The 16,120-nt window shown below is 54.3% G+C and overlaps 1 protein-coding gene across 4 annotated transcripts in view; it reads right to left on the bottom strand.

Moving 5' to 3' along the window:
- SBNO2 (strawberry notch homolog 2) overlaps nt 1–16,120 on the bottom strand; it is a 55,838-nt gene that overhangs the window by 18,004 nt on the left and 21,714 nt on the right. For 2 of the 4 annotated variants that reach the window (XM_059697388.1, XM_059697391.1), the window contains exon 5: nt 496–657. The exons of 1 other annotated variant lie outside the window; for it this stretch is intronic. In XM_059697388.1, the coding sequence (XP_059553371.1) occupies nt 496–657 (162 nt within the window). Of the gene's footprint in view, nt 1–495; nt 658–4,445; nt 4,613–16,120 lie in introns of those variants that run through there. One more of the 4 variants, XM_059697392.1, reaches the window with a different exon arrangement.

Here is a 16,120-nt window from a genome sequence, read left to right as displayed (position 1 = left end):
AAGCCCAGGATCTTTCCCCCTCAGCACAGCTGAAATTGGGGCTGAGTCATTCTCTGTAGGGGGCTGACCCAAGTACTGTGGAGGATAGAGCAGCATCCCTGGCCCCCACCCTCTTGGTGCCAGGAGCACCCCCAGTTGTGACAACAACAGATGTCCCCAGACATGGCCCAGTCTTCCCTGGGGGCAGGACCATCCAGGGTGAGAACCATGAGAAATGACATTTGGCTCATATCCTGGGGACCCCCATCTCCCCAGCAGGCCCAACACAGAGCAAGGCGTGGAGACTGAGCCACTGGAGGCACAGGAGGGGTGGTGCCTGGCTATGACAGCACCTACACAGAAGGAGGGGCAAGGTGCCCAACACAGGAGCTTCCTCCGCAAACACTTGCATTTTCTGGGCTGTACAGGAAACGTGAGGACCTGGACCAACAGCCTCATCAGCGTCTGAACAGCCCTGACCTGTCTACTGCCATGGAGGCCTCAGGGTGAACTGACCTTGTCTTGGGCGGAGGGGCCGGTGCTCACGTCCCAGATGGTGGGCACCTGGCTGAGGCTGTCGGCGGGCAGGAAGTCAGGGGTATCTGCGATGTCTGAGAGGGAGTCCACAGATGAGGAGAAGATGGAGGCGTTAGAGAGGTCATCGAGGTACGAGGATTCCTGGAAGACAGGCTGGGTGAGGGCACAGCCAGAGCGGCCTCATGACAGGTGCAGGAGGGGTTAGCCAAGGGGCAGATGCTGCTCAGCTATAAGAGGAACAAGGCTCTGACACTGGCCACAACGTGGATGAATCCTGAAAACACGACACTTATGAGAGAAGCCAGACCCCATGAGCTGTGCACTGACCCCACTGAGTGACACTAGAAGGTGACACCCGCTTCATGCCTTCTCTGGACCATTCTTGTGTGGGTGACACTAATGTAGGGATTTGTCAGGACTAAGGGGCCCTGCACCTTTGGGAGAAGCCTGCTGCATGGAGTTTACACACAGTTTATAAATGTAAATCTAAAGAAAAACAGGAATGTCAGGCATTCGTGCTGTCCCACACCCCCATCCCTCAGTCAGAGGCACCAAGTGCCTGGCTTGCACTGGACATCGGGACATGTGGAGACCAGCCCTCAGGGGTCCTGGACAGGCAGGGAGCAAGCCCCCAACCAGACTTCCCTGCAGTGGGTATCTGTTTTGCAGACAGGGACCTGGAAAGAACAGGAGCTGGGGAGGGTGCAGGCGAGCAGCCCTCAGCCAACACTACCAGGAGAAAGCCCTACAAGCACCTCCCAGATGCGCACCTCCCCTCCAGCCTGCTCAGCAGAAGCCATAGAGGGCCAGGCACACTGATATCGGGCCCTAAGCATTTCAGTCAGTCTGTGGGAGCATTTCCCGAGCAGGCAGGGCCAGTGGCCTTGGCAGAGGCCACAGTGAGGATCCAGGCAGGACTGCCCTCCTGGAGCCCCAGACCCTGTGCACCACTTACACACTGGAGGCACTGAAGAGCTATGGCCAGGTGTGCTGGGATACATGGGTAAAGACAGAAGAATGGCTGATGTGTGGGGGGACTCAGGGCTCAGTTTGATGGACTCCAGGGAGGAAGGGGACCCTGGAACCTACCCTAATGCACCTGTGATGCCACAATTAACTGGTCTGGGTCTCAGCCAGTGCCCAGGCCTAACCCATGCCCCTGTGAGGCCTATTTTCCTGGCTCCCCTCTCAGCAATCTGAATCAGATTCCTATTCCTATTCCTATTCCGGTGGGGGGTTGGGGGGATCTGCAGGCAACCTCATCAGCTTCCCAGAAGTTCTGACTCTGACACCAGTGTATATACAGTCCCAGGAAGAGGCAGCTCCAAGGGAATGGGTGGGGAGGGGATAGAACTGGGTTCCACCCAGCAGTCTCCCCTGAGATGGCTGGATGCAAGGGCTCAGTCTTACCCATCTGCTGGACAAGATCGGTCCTGGTGCCAACCAGGAGTCAGGGGGCCTTGAATGAGCCTCCTGCTACCTACCCTTCAGAGCCCTGGCCATCTGTGCACACAGGGAGCCATAGGGGCCAGCCACACATTCCCATGGCGTGCAAGGAGAGAGCTCAGACCACCAACCAGGCCATTCCTCACCCCTGCCTGCCCCCCAGCTGCAAGCAGCCTGGATCCATGTGGGGGTGGGAGCAGGAGGCAGTGCAGACCCAGCCCCCCCTCCAGCGGGCAGGACTATGACCTGGATAGTCAGAGGAAGAGGCCGGGCCTTCGGCTGCCCCATAGAAGGCAGGACCTGCTCAGGCACCACAGATGGTGGCGTGGGTAGGTTAATAAAAGCTCCAAGTTCCAGGACAGAGGCAGGAACCGAAGGGGGTGCACTTTGAGGCTCCTGGGGTGTCTAGCCCACTCATGCAAGAGCCCAGCAACTCAGACCAGCGCAGCTGTCTCAGGGGAAACTGAGACAACTATGGGTGATCCTGGCCCTACAACCCTCAGGCTGGACCTCCCTTGGGCTCTACCCCTCCCAGGTCAGGGGTGGTCAGAGGTGGCCCAGCCCAAGCCTGGTGGCCAATGCCAAGGAGAGCCAGGCTGTAAGTCTTGCAACCTGGTCTCTATAAGTGATAGGGCCAGAGACTCCAGCAGGCTGGACTGGATGGGGTCTGGGTGCAGGTGAGGTGGCCAGATATCTTGGCTGAAATCCCTCTGGGGCCACATCTGAGCAGGTCTGTGATGGGTCCTGCCTGAGCCTGGTCAGAGTGATGCTAGCTCCTGAGACCCTGAGAGGTGGCTCTGCTTTCTGAAGGCAAAGGGTCCCTGAGCGGTGGGCAAGGCTGGGGGTCAGAGAAGGAAGACTGGTCCTGGCAAAATGTGGGTGTGCAGAGATCCCCTCCTGAGCAGGCAGTGGAAGGGGAGGGGACTTCCCAGTGGAGAAGCCTGATTAGTGTCCCAGCCAGGAGATGAGGATCAATGTTAGTTAGCCATGAGGAGCCATGGGGACACAGGGACCCTGATGTGGCACATTGAGTAGGGCACATCCCTCAGTGCAAACATGAGAAAGACCAGAAAACCCTGACGGGGGACATCCTGTAGGACACAACAGCCCAGGGCATCCACATAGGAAAGAGGAGAAACCGACTCAGATGGGGGGTGGAGGGCTAAGGGGACATGATGATTGAATTATCACAGGGGATCCTGATGGGGTTCTGGGGCAGAGAGAGGCCATCAGGGGAAACTGAGGCAATCTAGTAAATATAGACTTTGGTTATTAATGATGTCTCAGTCCTGGCTCATTAGCTGTGACAAAGGTATTGCAGTGACATCAGTGTGGGCAGGGGGACTGGGCAGGGCACACTGGAATATACACCATCTGTAATAATTCTGTGAATCTAAAACTGTTTTAAAAATATCTGTTAAGTGGGTGCTTTTGCCCCACTCTGTGGACACCACCTCCAGATGCCCAGACCAACAGCTAGCAATGTGGGGGCTCCCAGATTCTCAGGCAAAGTGAGGAGGGGCCTCATGCAGGTCACCACAGATCAGGGGGAGGTAAGCTCCACTCCCTGTGCAGGGTGGGCAGCTGGATGGGGGTGAGAAGGGACCTCTCCCTGGTGGGCTGCCTGCCCACCAGCTTGTGTGGGGACCTGATTCCCAGCAGCCACCAGCAGACCCCCAAGACCACTCAAACCCAGAACCACCCTCCCTGGGTCCCCACCTGGAACACCTGCTCCCCAGACCCCAGACCCCAGACTGTTCTTCCTGCTGCAGCCCCTGAATGGAGAGGGAGCCAGCTGGTTACCCAGGAGAGTGTGGGGTCACTCGCTGTGGTTACCATATCTGCAGCATTTTGGGGGTCCCCTGGACCAGGTGAGGAGCTGTCTAGACAGTAACCCTCCTCCCAGCCCAGCTGGATGGGACAGGACGGCCCCTCCACCTGACCGGGCTGTGGGCCTCCTCTAGGAAATGATCTTCAAATGGGTTCTTTCACTGCCTCCCCCGACCCCTCCCCCAAGCCCCCGCAGGGACTAACCACTTGCCTGGGTCATAGGGAGAGGAGGAGTTAGATACCCATTCCTACCTGTCCAGTCAAACCCCATCCCAAACCGTGTCCGCTGCTGCTGGCAGAGACTCTGATGGCTGCCCCAGGACATCCCAGAGCCCACAAAACTCTCAAGGTCCAACGCCAGGAACACCCAGATCAGAGCAGGCACACAGACACAGCCCTTCCCACCTCCCCCGCTGGCCACAAGCACTTTCATTTTGCAGCGCCTCCCTGATCCCTCCCCTCGTCCCAACCCACAGTTCTCAGAAAACTCCTGCAGATCCACTGCCCCTGCCAAAAAAGCCAAAGGGAGCCAGGAGGACCAGGGGGAGGGGACGCCCCAGGTCTGGTGGGTCCAGTCAGTCCTCACAGTGGCCTGACCTGCCTGCCAGGTGGGAGGGGACCGATTGACCCCTGAGGCAAAGCGGGAGGGTTACCTTGCTGAGTGCTGCAAACTGCAGCCAGAACTGCAGCTGGGACATGGCTTGGCCACCGGTGGGTCCCCTGGAAGGAGCACTCCCTCATGACCTTCGGTGCTGGGCCCGCAGATGGCTCTGCTCTCAGCCCTCAGCCCGGCTGCATTTGCATGTTGGTTTAGTCACCACCAGCGCCTACTTCCCCTAAGGCCTGCTGACTTTCAGGAAATGATGCCTGCCTGGTAAGTCAGGGCGATTACTGGCAGTGCAGGGACAATTACTGTACGGGGCGGAATCTAGCCACAGACGCTAACAACAATGCACCAGCCCGCCAGGTTGCGCCCTGCTGGTCCCGGGTGCCCCATCCACTGTGGCCAGGCTCCTCTGCAGGGACTCAGGTTTCAGATGGGATGTTGAGGGGCACAGCTGGGACCCCCAGGCAGACCCTCCCCACCCTCCCTCAGTTTTCCCACACTGGTGGTGTACTGCGTTCTGTTCTACCTGGCCTCCTCCCCTTGACAGTTGGGCCTGGTAGGGACCCTCTGCTGCTCCTGAGATGCCCACGGCAGTGATCCTAAGGGGCACAGGTCCCCAGAACACGGGAGGAGACAGGTCCATCCCACTCTTACACATCCCCCCACACCCTCGCAGGCCCAGCACCCCAGCTCTTCAGCCTGGACCCAGGTCCATGGCCTTCACCTGCCACCCCGGAGCCATCACCAGTGCCTCCTGGGCACCCCAAGGCCTTTGCCCATGCTAGGACTCTGCCTAGAGCTCCTCCTTTTGGCACCCAGGCCCACCCTGCTCCTTATCCTCCAGACTTGCCAAGGGCTCTGCCTGCCCCCGAAGCTCTGTTCCTCCCCATGCCACCTACCCCTGCCTCCCTCAGTCCAGCCCAGGAGTAGGACCAGGAAGGGCTTGTGGGAAGGGTATGCAAAACCATCATACCCTGTGGGCTCAGAGCCTAGGCACAGGTACCCACCCAGGGGGAATGACTGTTTAGATCACTCCTCACAGGCTGAGAAGAGGGACCCTGGGCCTCCCACCGAGTCAGGGCGAATGAACAGTCACAGGGTCCAACCCTGCAGTCCAATGAGGCCCCCACAGCAGCCCCTATCCTGTCTCCCCATACAGCCAGAGCGCAACACAGACCCCAACAACAGAGCAAGCTGTGGGATGCCCCACCAGGCCCTGGCTGCCATGGGTGGGAGGAAAGTGTACATGTGGCAGTAAGTTCATGAGAAGATACTCAACACCTCAGGGCAACAGGGAAAGGGAGGTCACAAGTGAGATGAGATACACTGCACATCCAAGGGACTGCTCAACTCAAACAAACGATAGTGACAGTGCTGGTGCAGACGCAGCAGAGTCAGAACCTCCAACAAACTGGTGAGAATATGCAATAAGCATCTCTCTGTAAAACAACACCCAGTTCCTCCAAAGATCACAGTCACCACATGACCCGGCAATGCCACTGTTAGGTGTCCATCCAGAAGAAATGCAAGCATGCCAACAGAAACCATACACACATCCACTGAGGCCAGTCACAACAGCCACAAGCTGGAAACAACCCAAATGTCCAGCAACAGATGAATGAGACCCAAGCACACGCTGCAATATTACTCAGTCGTCAAAAGGAGTGAAGTGCCCTGGTTGGAGTGTCTTAGTTGGTTGGAGTGTCGCCCAAAAGGTGGCGAGTTTGAGGCCCAGTCAGGACACATACCCATGTTGTGGGTTTGATCCCCGGTTGGGTTGTGTGCAGGAGGCAACCAATCAGTGTTTCTCTCTCACATGATGTTCCTCTCTCCTTCTCACCTTTCCTCTCTCTTTAAAATCAATTAAAAGAACAAAAGAGTAAAGCACTGCACTTGCTACAACTTGGATGGACCTTGAAAACATGATGCTCAGTGAGAGAAGCCAGACACTAAAGGCCACACAATGTGTGATTCCATTTATGTGAAATGTCCAGAACAGGCACATCCACAGGGACAGGAAGTGGGTCAGTGGTTGTCAGCGGCTGGGGATGACTGTTAAGGGGGATGAGGAGAAGAAATGTTCTACGAGAGAGAGGTGATGGGAGAGAGGAGATGGGGGAGAGGTGATGGGAGAGAGGTGATGGGAGAGAGGAGATGGGGGAGAGGTGATGGGAGAGAGGTGATGGGGGAGAGGTGATGGGGGAGAGGTGATGGGGGAGAGGTGATGGGGGAGCGGTGATGGGGGAGAGGTGATGGGGGAGAGGTGATGGGGGAGAGGTGATGGGAGAGAGGAGATGGGGGAGAGGTGATGGGGGAGAGGTGATGGGGGAGAGGTGATGGGGGAGAGGTGATGGGGGAGAGGTGATGGGAGAGAGGTGATGGGGGAGAGGTGATGGGGGAGAGGTGATGGGGGAGAGGTGATGGGAGAGAGGTGATGGGAGAGAGGTGATGGGGGAGAGGTGATGGGGGAGAGGTGATGGGGGAGAGGTGATCGGCCTGGCCATCGTGGCTCAGTGGTTGAGTGTCAACCTATGAACCGGGAGGTCACGGTTTGATTCCCGGTCAGGGTATATGCCTGGGCGTACAGGAGGCAGCTAATCAATGATTCTCATTATTGATGTTCTATCTCTCCCCCTCTCTCCCTTCCTCTTTGAAATCATTAAAATATATTTATATTAAAAAAGAGAGGTGATAGTTGCACAAACATTGTGAATATACTTTAAAAGGGTGAGTCTTAAGGTATGTGAATTCTGTCTCAATTTTAAACAGAATTATTTGGAATCTGGAATGAAAGGAAAACATAATTATAAACAAAATAAAAAACCCACACCAAACTCTTTATTACTAGATTTAATGGGCATAAAATTTGTCAAGTTGCTAGCAAAGTTTGTAACCTCTGCCTCTCATTATCTCGTCACCAGATGGCTGACGAACTAGCAAAGGTGACCTGAAGGAGACAGGGAAGCCCAGGCTGTAGCTGGTGGTCCCAGGACAAGGAAGGGCCCCTCTCTAGGGAAGTCATCACCCACTGGGTTCCTGGCCACCTCATCCACCCCTCAGTCTGACCTGCCAATGGCCCTACACCCTGGCCACCAAGGGCTGTGGGTCTTGGATGGGACTGGAAAGGGGCATGGGGGAAGGGGGCTGAGTCAGTCAGAGCAGAGGTCCTGTGAAGGTGAAACGGGTGACCTGGGTGCCAGTCACGCTTGAGGACATGGATGGCTGTGGATCCAGCCCCATGAGTGTGGCTGGTTCCTGTCTAGTGTCTCTCTGAGCTGTGGGGTTGCCCAGCTAGTGGTCCCTAGGTTGACCCTCCATCACATGGCTGAGTACAGAAGGGTAGGCGTGGCCCAACTGCCCCAGGTTTCCTGAGAATCCTCCCACCCCCATCTGTTTTTGAGGTCTCACTCCTTACCTTCTCCACCTATCCCACCAGTTTCTTTACATACACTCAAGTGCTCGGGCGACCACATGCCTGGGCCACAGATGGCCTGTCTGTCCCCGAGTTACAGGAAGTTCAGTTGAGGCTGGCGAGTGAGCAGCACATCTCACTGCTAGAATATTCCTGTTGAGGGCTCAATTGTGTCCCCCAAAATGACAGGTTTGAGTCCTAACCTGTGAACTGGTCCTTATTTGGAAATAGGGTCTTTGCAGATGTAATTAGCTAAGATGGGGTCACACTGGATTAGGGTGGCCCTAACGCAATGACTTACAAGAATAGGGAAATTTGGACACAGACACACAGGGAGAGGCAACATGAAGACAGAGGCAGACACCACCGTGATGCAACCACAGCCCAGGATGCCTGGAGCCCCCAGAAGCTGGGAGGGGCAGGAAGCACCCTTCTCTGAAGCCTCAGCGGGGAAAGTAGCCCTGCGACACCTCCTCCTCAGACATCTGGCCGCAGAAATGGGAGGGTGTAAATCTCTATGGTTTTAAGCTGCCAGGTTTGTGGTACTTTGGTGGGATAGCCCAGGACACTCAGCCCTACAACCCTATAGAAAGCTCTGCTCTGTCAGCCCATCGAAGGAACGGCTGCCTGGAGTGGGCCCAGTGGCCTCACCAGCACGCCACCCTTGACTGCTTTCCAGCAGTGCAATCAGGAGGGGCTGGACCCTCTAATAATCTGTGGGACAGCCCCTGGATTCCCAAACCTCCCTCACCTCTTTGTTCCCTGGTGTCTGTGTACCCCGACTTCCACACAGAGACCCTCTAGAGATACCACGCACGCTCCTGCTCCCACAGGGTCCTGGCCCTCAGCACAGACCTTGGAGGGGTTTCTGGCTATGGCCGAGTGTAAACCAACAGGCTCTTGTGAAAAAAAACCCTTACACTCTCTTTTTGTTAATGCTGGTAACTGCTAAGACCACGCTGTAAGCCAAGACCTCTGACCCCATGAAATCCATTTGCCAGTCAGTTGAGGCCACTCGCCCCTCCCCAAATAGGGAGCTGCTTAGAGTTTTCGAAGTATTTTCTGAGCCATGACCTCATCTTGGCTTCCCAGAAGCCCCGAGATGCAATGCTTCCTGTGTGTGTGTGTGTTTAGCATGTGGGAAAGAGACGTCTCTAGAGCCTGGCCAAGGTCCAGGTGGTCTTGGGAGGAGGTGTCAGGGCAGCATCTACTCCAGAAAATGAGCATGTGGGACGGCAGGGGGATGGAATGCGAAGCCTCTCGCCCCCAATCCATTTCTGACATGTCCCCAATCAGATTCAGCTACATCTGGAACACATGTCCACACAAAGGCCTGTACATGACGTTCACAGCAGCAGGATTCACAACAGCCAAAAGGTAGACACAGCTCCAATGGATGAATAAACACGACATGGTCCATTCACACAGTAAAATATTACCCAGCCATGAAAAGGAGTGAAGTGCTGATACTCCCTACAGCGTGGATGAACACTGAAAACATGACGCTCAGTGAGAGAAGCCAGACACAAAAGGCCACGCAGTGTGATTCCATTTATGTGAAATGTCCAGAACAGGCAAATCCAGGAAGTGGATTTGTGGTTGTCAGGGGCTGGGGGATGGGAAAGGGGGGATAACTGCTGATGGGGATGGGGTTTCTTTTTGTGGTGATGGAATGTTCTAATAGAAGTCAGAGGTAATGGGTGCACAACATAATGAGTGTACTAAAAGCCACTGAATCGTATGATATGCAAATTGTATCTCAATTTAAAAATAGCCCGGCTGGCGTGGCTCAGTGATTGAGCTTCGAACCTATGAACCAGGAGGTCAAGGGTCGATTCTGATCAGGGCACATGCCCAGCTTGCAGGCTGGATCCCCAGTTAGGGGTGTGCAGGTGGCAGCTAACCAATGATTCTCTTTCATCATGGATGTTTCTATCTTTCTCTCCCTCTCCCTTCCTCTCCGAAATCAATAAAAAATAGAAATAAAACGATGAAAGAAAAGCTGCATGTTCACATCCCCCAGTGCTCAGCACACCCGGTGTGAGGCCTCATGTGGGGCCCCTTGAGCTATTCAGGTCACCAACCAGGGACCTGGGGCCTGAGTGGCTTCGTGCCAACAGGAGGTGGAAGGCCAGGAGGCCCTTCTTCCAGGAGGTGGGTGATCAAGGGCCAAGGCAGGGAAGGCCAGCCCGGGAGGCTACAGGGAGGAAGTGCTCCAATGGGGACACAGGAAATCCAAAGCAGACACTCCTGATGACAGCCCACACTGACATAAATGAATGAACGAACAGTAAGGGGAGGGGGCAGCTGTCCCTACAGAATGCTAGCTATCATTACAGCAGGAAAGACAACAGCCTCTGTTAGATGGACACCTCGGTTACAACTGCTGTCGCCGACAATCCCGACAGATGACAAGGTCATTCCCACCGCCACCACACGGGGCCAGGATACCTGCACAGCCTTGTGTCTCTCTCACAGGATGAGGGACAAGTAGCAGCCTGACAGTGGGCAGTGGAGGGACCCGGTGGAGCCCGCCCCAACAGGGGTCAAGGTCAATCCCAATGGCAATGAGATACATCAATACCAGGGTCTCAGAGACAAAGCAATGAGGAGACACAGGGTCTCGTCTGTGCGACTCCTGCCATAAGCACAGAGCCCCAGTCTCAGAAGAGGTCCCCAGGCAAACTCTTCAGAGGCCTGTGTCCACCTGGCACTCGGGTCTGTCACCAGCACTGAATCAAGCTCATTTCTGACCTGTGACACATAGGCCAAGGTCATATAGGATGATGAATGCACAGAAGCTAGGTGAATGAGGGTGGCCAGGAATTCTCAGTACTGTTTTTGCAACTTTTCTGTAAATATAAAATATTTTAAAATTTGTTTTGTTGTGAAAACATTCAAACATTAAAAAAAAAAAAAAAGGCGTCAGAGCTTAAATTTTCAGAGACCTGGGTCTCAGGCCCTGGGCAGGGAAGGGAAGGGTGATGGGGGACCACACCCAGCACAGCTACCTCCGGGAGGCATATGAACTGCAGAATCCCCCAGGCGGGAGGACCCCTGGTATCTGCGAAGTGGCGGCCCACAGAGGCATGGCCGCCCTGCCGCCAATGTTCCTGGGCCTGGATTGGCTCCTGTTTGGAATCAAGAGAGGGACCCAATACCCCTGGGATTCCATGCCAGGAGACAAGAGAAGAGCAAAGACCTCAGACAGCAAAGCCAGGCCGAGACCAACCACAGGCTGGAGAACCACAGGTCTGGATGTATTCCCTGCGGAGGTGTGGGCAGAATGCTGACCCCGGGGAATTGCTCTGTGCCCTAAAGGGAAAGTGGAAGAAGCTTTCTCCTTGTAGGTAACAGGAATCAGAGTTCATCTTGCTTTTTTTGCTTTGGCTGCCAGGAAACTTGGGAATCAAGTTTAGTTACTAGGAAGCACATTAAGGCCTATGGGTTTATATCTACTCTTCACCCCAATCCCTCTCTAGATTTTCCATCCCAATTCCTTCTGACTTACACAATGGGGAACATTTCTAGAGTGTGCCCTGGGCCTCAGGAGGGCTCTGCATGGTGTATCGGTTTCCTTTCACTGCTGTAATAAATTACCACAAACTTCCTAGCTTAAAACAACACAAGTTTATTACCTCATGGTTCTAGAGGTTAAGAGCTCGACATGGGTCTCACGGATCTAAACACAGATGTGGCAGGGCTGGTCCTTCTGGAGGCTCCGGAGAGAATACTTTCTGACCTTTTCTAGCTTCTAGAGGCACCGCACCCCTGACCCCTTCCTCCATCTTCACAGCCAGCAGCACAGCCTCTTCCATCTCTCTGACTCTGACCCTCTTGCCTTCCTCTTATGAGGACCCAACTAATATAAGGACACTGGGCCACATGGGGAATCCAGGGTTGTCTCCATCTCAGGGTCCTAGACTTAATCCCATCTGCAAAGTAATATCCACAGGTGCAGGGACCAGGATGGGGACATCTTTGGGCTTGCGTTCTAACACCCGCTCAGTGAAATGCATTCTTTCTTTCTTTTGGGCTCCCCCCAGCTCCCTTGTCAGGGACTCTAAAACAAACTGTATATGCAGGGTTTTAGAGGCCAGATGTCTCTGCCCTGCCATTGTTGCTCAGTTGGTTGGGGGTCATCCCAAGCTCCACAAGGCTACCAGTTCAATTCCCTGTCAGGGCACATGGCCGGTTATGGGCTCAATCCTTAGTATGGGGCATACAGGAGGCAGCAGATCGATGTTCTGCTTTCATATCCATGTTTCTCTTTCTCTCTCTCTAAAAATCAATTCAATTTCAAAATCTTTAAAAAAGAGAGAGCTTGCCCTAACCAGTTTCGCTCAGTGGATAGAGCGTCAGCCTGCGGACTCACCGGGCCAGGTTCAATTCCGGTCAAGGGCATGTACCTTGGTTGCGGGCACATCCCCAGTAGGGAGTGTGCAGGAGGCAGCTAATCGATGTTTCTCTCTCATCGATCTTTCTAACTCTCTATCCCTCTCCCTTCCTCTCTGTAAAAAAATCAATAAAATATATTTTAAAAATAAATAAATAAAATAAAGAAGAGAGCTGGGTGTCAGAGGGTCAGAGGGTCTGAGGAGCACTTGGCTTGGCCATGGGGCAGACACAGAGAAGCTTTCCAGCACTAAGCTTCCTCCAGGGGCCCAGACAGAGGCCCAGGTGCCTCAGAAGGGAGGATCCTGGGCTCCTTGGGTAACCCAGGCTCAATCCTATGTCAGGATCCTTGACTTAATCTCATCTGCGAAGTCCCTCTGCCATATGAGGAGGCATGTCCATAGCCCCAGGACCAGGATGGGGACATCTTTGGAGCTGTCTTCAAGCCAGCCTCCATGCTGATGTCACAGCCTGAATCAGGAGCAGAGGGTGCTTGTGGTGGGCCCAGTGGGAAGGGGCAGGCTGTAAAGGGTCTTGAATACTAAGCTCCGTCTGGACTTCTTCTTGGCTTGGATCACAGGCCTAGGGCTCATGGGGCTCATGTGGGAGGTACCTGAGGTTGGCCAACAGGGCCTCAGGACCCCTCACCCTGAGCAAACTCTGATTTCATGTTTGTCTGATCCCACACTCAGCACTGGGGTGAGATTTTGCTGGAGGAAGGGTCTGCTTTATTTACTTACTTACTTATTTAAATCCTCACCCAAGGATCTGGGGTGTGTGTGTGTGTGTGTGTGTGTGTGTGTGTGTATTTTTAATTGATTTCAGAGAGGAATGGAGAGGGAGAGAGACAGAAACATCAATGATGAGAGAGAAACATCAATGGGCTGTCTCCTACATGCCCGCTGCCAGGGATTGAGCCTGCAACTCCAGCATGTGCCCTTGCCCGGAATCCAACCTAGGACGCTTCAGTCCGCAGGGCAACACTCTATCCACTGATCCAAACCAGCTAGGGCTTAAATTATTTTTTTATTTATTTCAGAGAGGAAGGGAGAGGGAGAGAGAGCTAGACACATCAATGAGAGCGAATCATGGTTGACTGCCTCCTGCATGCCCCCCACTGGGGATCGAGCCTGAAACCCTCCTGGTTCATAGGTCAATGCTCAACCACTAAGCCACCACGCTGGCTGGGTGATACGGTGGTTTTTTTGTTTGTTTGTTTTGGTGTGTGTTTGTTTTTAAAATATATATATTTTTATTGATTTTTTACAGAGAGGAAGGGAGAAGGATAGTTAGACACATCGACGAGAAAGAAACATCGATCAGCTGCCTCCTGCACACCCCCTACTGGGGATGTGCCCGCAACCAAGGTACATGCCCTTGACCAGAATTGAAACCAGGACCCTTGAGTCCGCAGGCCGACACTCTATCCACTGAGCCAAACCGGTTAGGGCAATGTGTGTGTTTGTTTTAATTGATTTTAGAGACAGGAAGGGAGAGAGAGAGACAGACAGAAACATTGATGGGAGAGAGAAACATTGATTGGCTACCTCCCATGATCGGTTGCCTCCTGTACGCACTCCAATCGGGGATAGAATCTGCAACCTGGGTATGTGCCCTGACCAGGAATTGAACACGCAATCTTTTGATGCACTGGACGATGCTCCAACCAACTGAGCCATCGGGCCAGGGCAGTTCTGCTGGTTTAAAAGGGAGAACTGGGTCCAAGTGCCCTAACAAGGAGACTAGAGTAGGGGCAGGGCGCTACGTGTTCAGCAGGCGCTCAATAAACATCTGTGGGATGGATACATGAACTCTGAGTGCTAGGAAAGGCGGCTGTGGTGTCCCAAGGGGTTCTAGGCTGAGAAACCGCACCATTTCTTGGCAGAGCAGGGGAGGTGGCGGGAGCTGAATGCATTAGAGAGAGAGAGATGGGGGAGTAAGGCCAGGTGGGTGGCCACAAGGGTTGGGAGGCTTCCAAGGGCTGTGGACTCTGCACACCCCATGCCTCAGTTTCCTCATTCACATGTCAGGTGATACCCCAACTGGGGAAACAGCGTCAGGAAATAACAAGGAGTCATGTCCGAGACGAGTGGAGAGGAACTTAATCAGAGCTCTGAGAAGGTCACCAGCCCTGCAGGACAGGCCAATACCCAGAGACGCAGAAAATGGGGGAGGGTCTTAGCTGACAGCCAGAGCACCCTGAGAGGTTGACCCCCACTGGACCTGCCTCTCCGGACCATGGCACCTCCCAAGGTTGTGCAATGGCACCTGCTAAACCAGAGGCCCAGGGTGTCCTCATGCTCCAGAGCTGAAGGAAGAAACTTCGAACCCACTTGGAAAGAGTGTCGGGCCATGTCCATAGGGCCTCTCATCTCTATCATCACTGCCTTTATCCTGGGATACTTGGGGGCCCAAATTTCTTCTGCAGGCCCCCGAGGGGCAGGTAAGCCACATGCTCCCATCTCCACGAGGCCCAGCCTCGTCTTTTCCTGGGTGGCCACAAGGGTCACCAAGGGGCAGCTTAAAGAACAGACACTTGCTCCTACAGCTGTGGAGGGCAAACATCCCAGGAGGGTCCATCCTGCCTCTCCTACTCCCAGTGTCCTTGGCTGTGGCCACATGGTCCAGTCTCTGCCTCTAGGGTCACATGCTTTTGTCCTCTGTGTCTCCTCTTCTGTCTAAGGACTCGCCGGGTTTAGGGCCGGCTGAGATAACCAGCATCCTCTCAACTCCACTTTCAGCTAATTATTCCTGCCAAGACCCTAGTTCTAAAGAAGGACCATTTTGAGGATCCAGGTGGATGTGGATTTGAGGGGGGGCACTGGCTATCACAGTACAGACCCCCCGGTCCAGCTCTCTGCCCGGTCCTGCTGAAGCCCTGAGTGTGGAGAATGGCCGGCTCCAGTGGGTGTGAGACGGATGAATGGCCTGTCTGGATCCAAGCAAGTCCAGTGGGTTTGAACTGACTGGTTTATGCTGCATCCCGCCACAGCCTGTCCTCTTGCAGGCCTCACATCCCCCACTTCACAGGGGAAGACTGAGGCTGGGAGCTGAGCGGCTGCTGCCCCCTCACACCTGGGTGGTTCCCAAACCATATGCCAAGGCCTCCACCTCCTCTGCCACCAAGAACAGGCTCAGGGAGTATTTGAAGTTTCCCAGGGAGCCCTAACCGGTTTGGCTCAGTGGATAGAGCGTCAGCCTGTGGACTGAAAGGTCCCAGGTTCGATTCCGGCCAAGGGCATGTACCTTGGTTGCGGGCACATCCCCAGTAGGAGGTGTGCAGGAGGCAGCTGACCGATGTTCCTCTCTCATTGATGTTTCTAACTCTCTATCCCTCTCCCTTCCTCTCTGAAAAATCAACAAAATATATTTTAAAAAAAAGTTTCCCAGGGAAATGCAGTGCCGTGGCTCTGGCGGTCCCACGTAATCACGTTCGAGCAAAGGTGCCAACATTAGACCAAAGGTGGGCTTCTTCCTGAGAATCATCTCCATGGAGCTCAGTTTTCCAGAGCTGCCATGAAGAGATGGGGCGCTACGCAAGAATTCTGATGGTGAGGCCAGGAAGGCAGGGTCTGCCTGATTCCTTGGGAGCTAAGCTGCCCCATGTACCCCAAGAGAATAAATCAACCGTTATCTTCCTTTGACTAGTGTGTGTCATGTTTTCAAATGGCCGCTAGGGTTGAGGCCACAGACACTCACTGTGGTGTTTGCATCTGATGGGCACCGCTTTTGCCTGGGGGCACAGGGACGGAGGATCCTCCCCTAGACACTAAGGTGAACACAGGGCCTACGCTAGGAGAAGGAAGAAGGCACCGAGGTTTGGGGAAAGCAAATCAGGAGCAGCTCTAAAAGGCTGCCACACCACCCATACACGGGATGTGAGCAAAGGCGCGATGGGGACAGCCCCCATCCTT

This window comes from Myotis daubentonii, chromosome 5 (genome assembly GCF_963259705.1).
Source record: "Myotis daubentonii chromosome 5, mMyoDau2.1, whole genome shotgun sequence".
Classification (NCBI taxonomy): domain Eukaryota; kingdom Metazoa; phylum Chordata; class Mammalia; order Chiroptera; family Vespertilionidae; genus Myotis; species Myotis daubentonii.
This window is presented reverse-complemented; position numbering and strand designations above follow the sequence as displayed.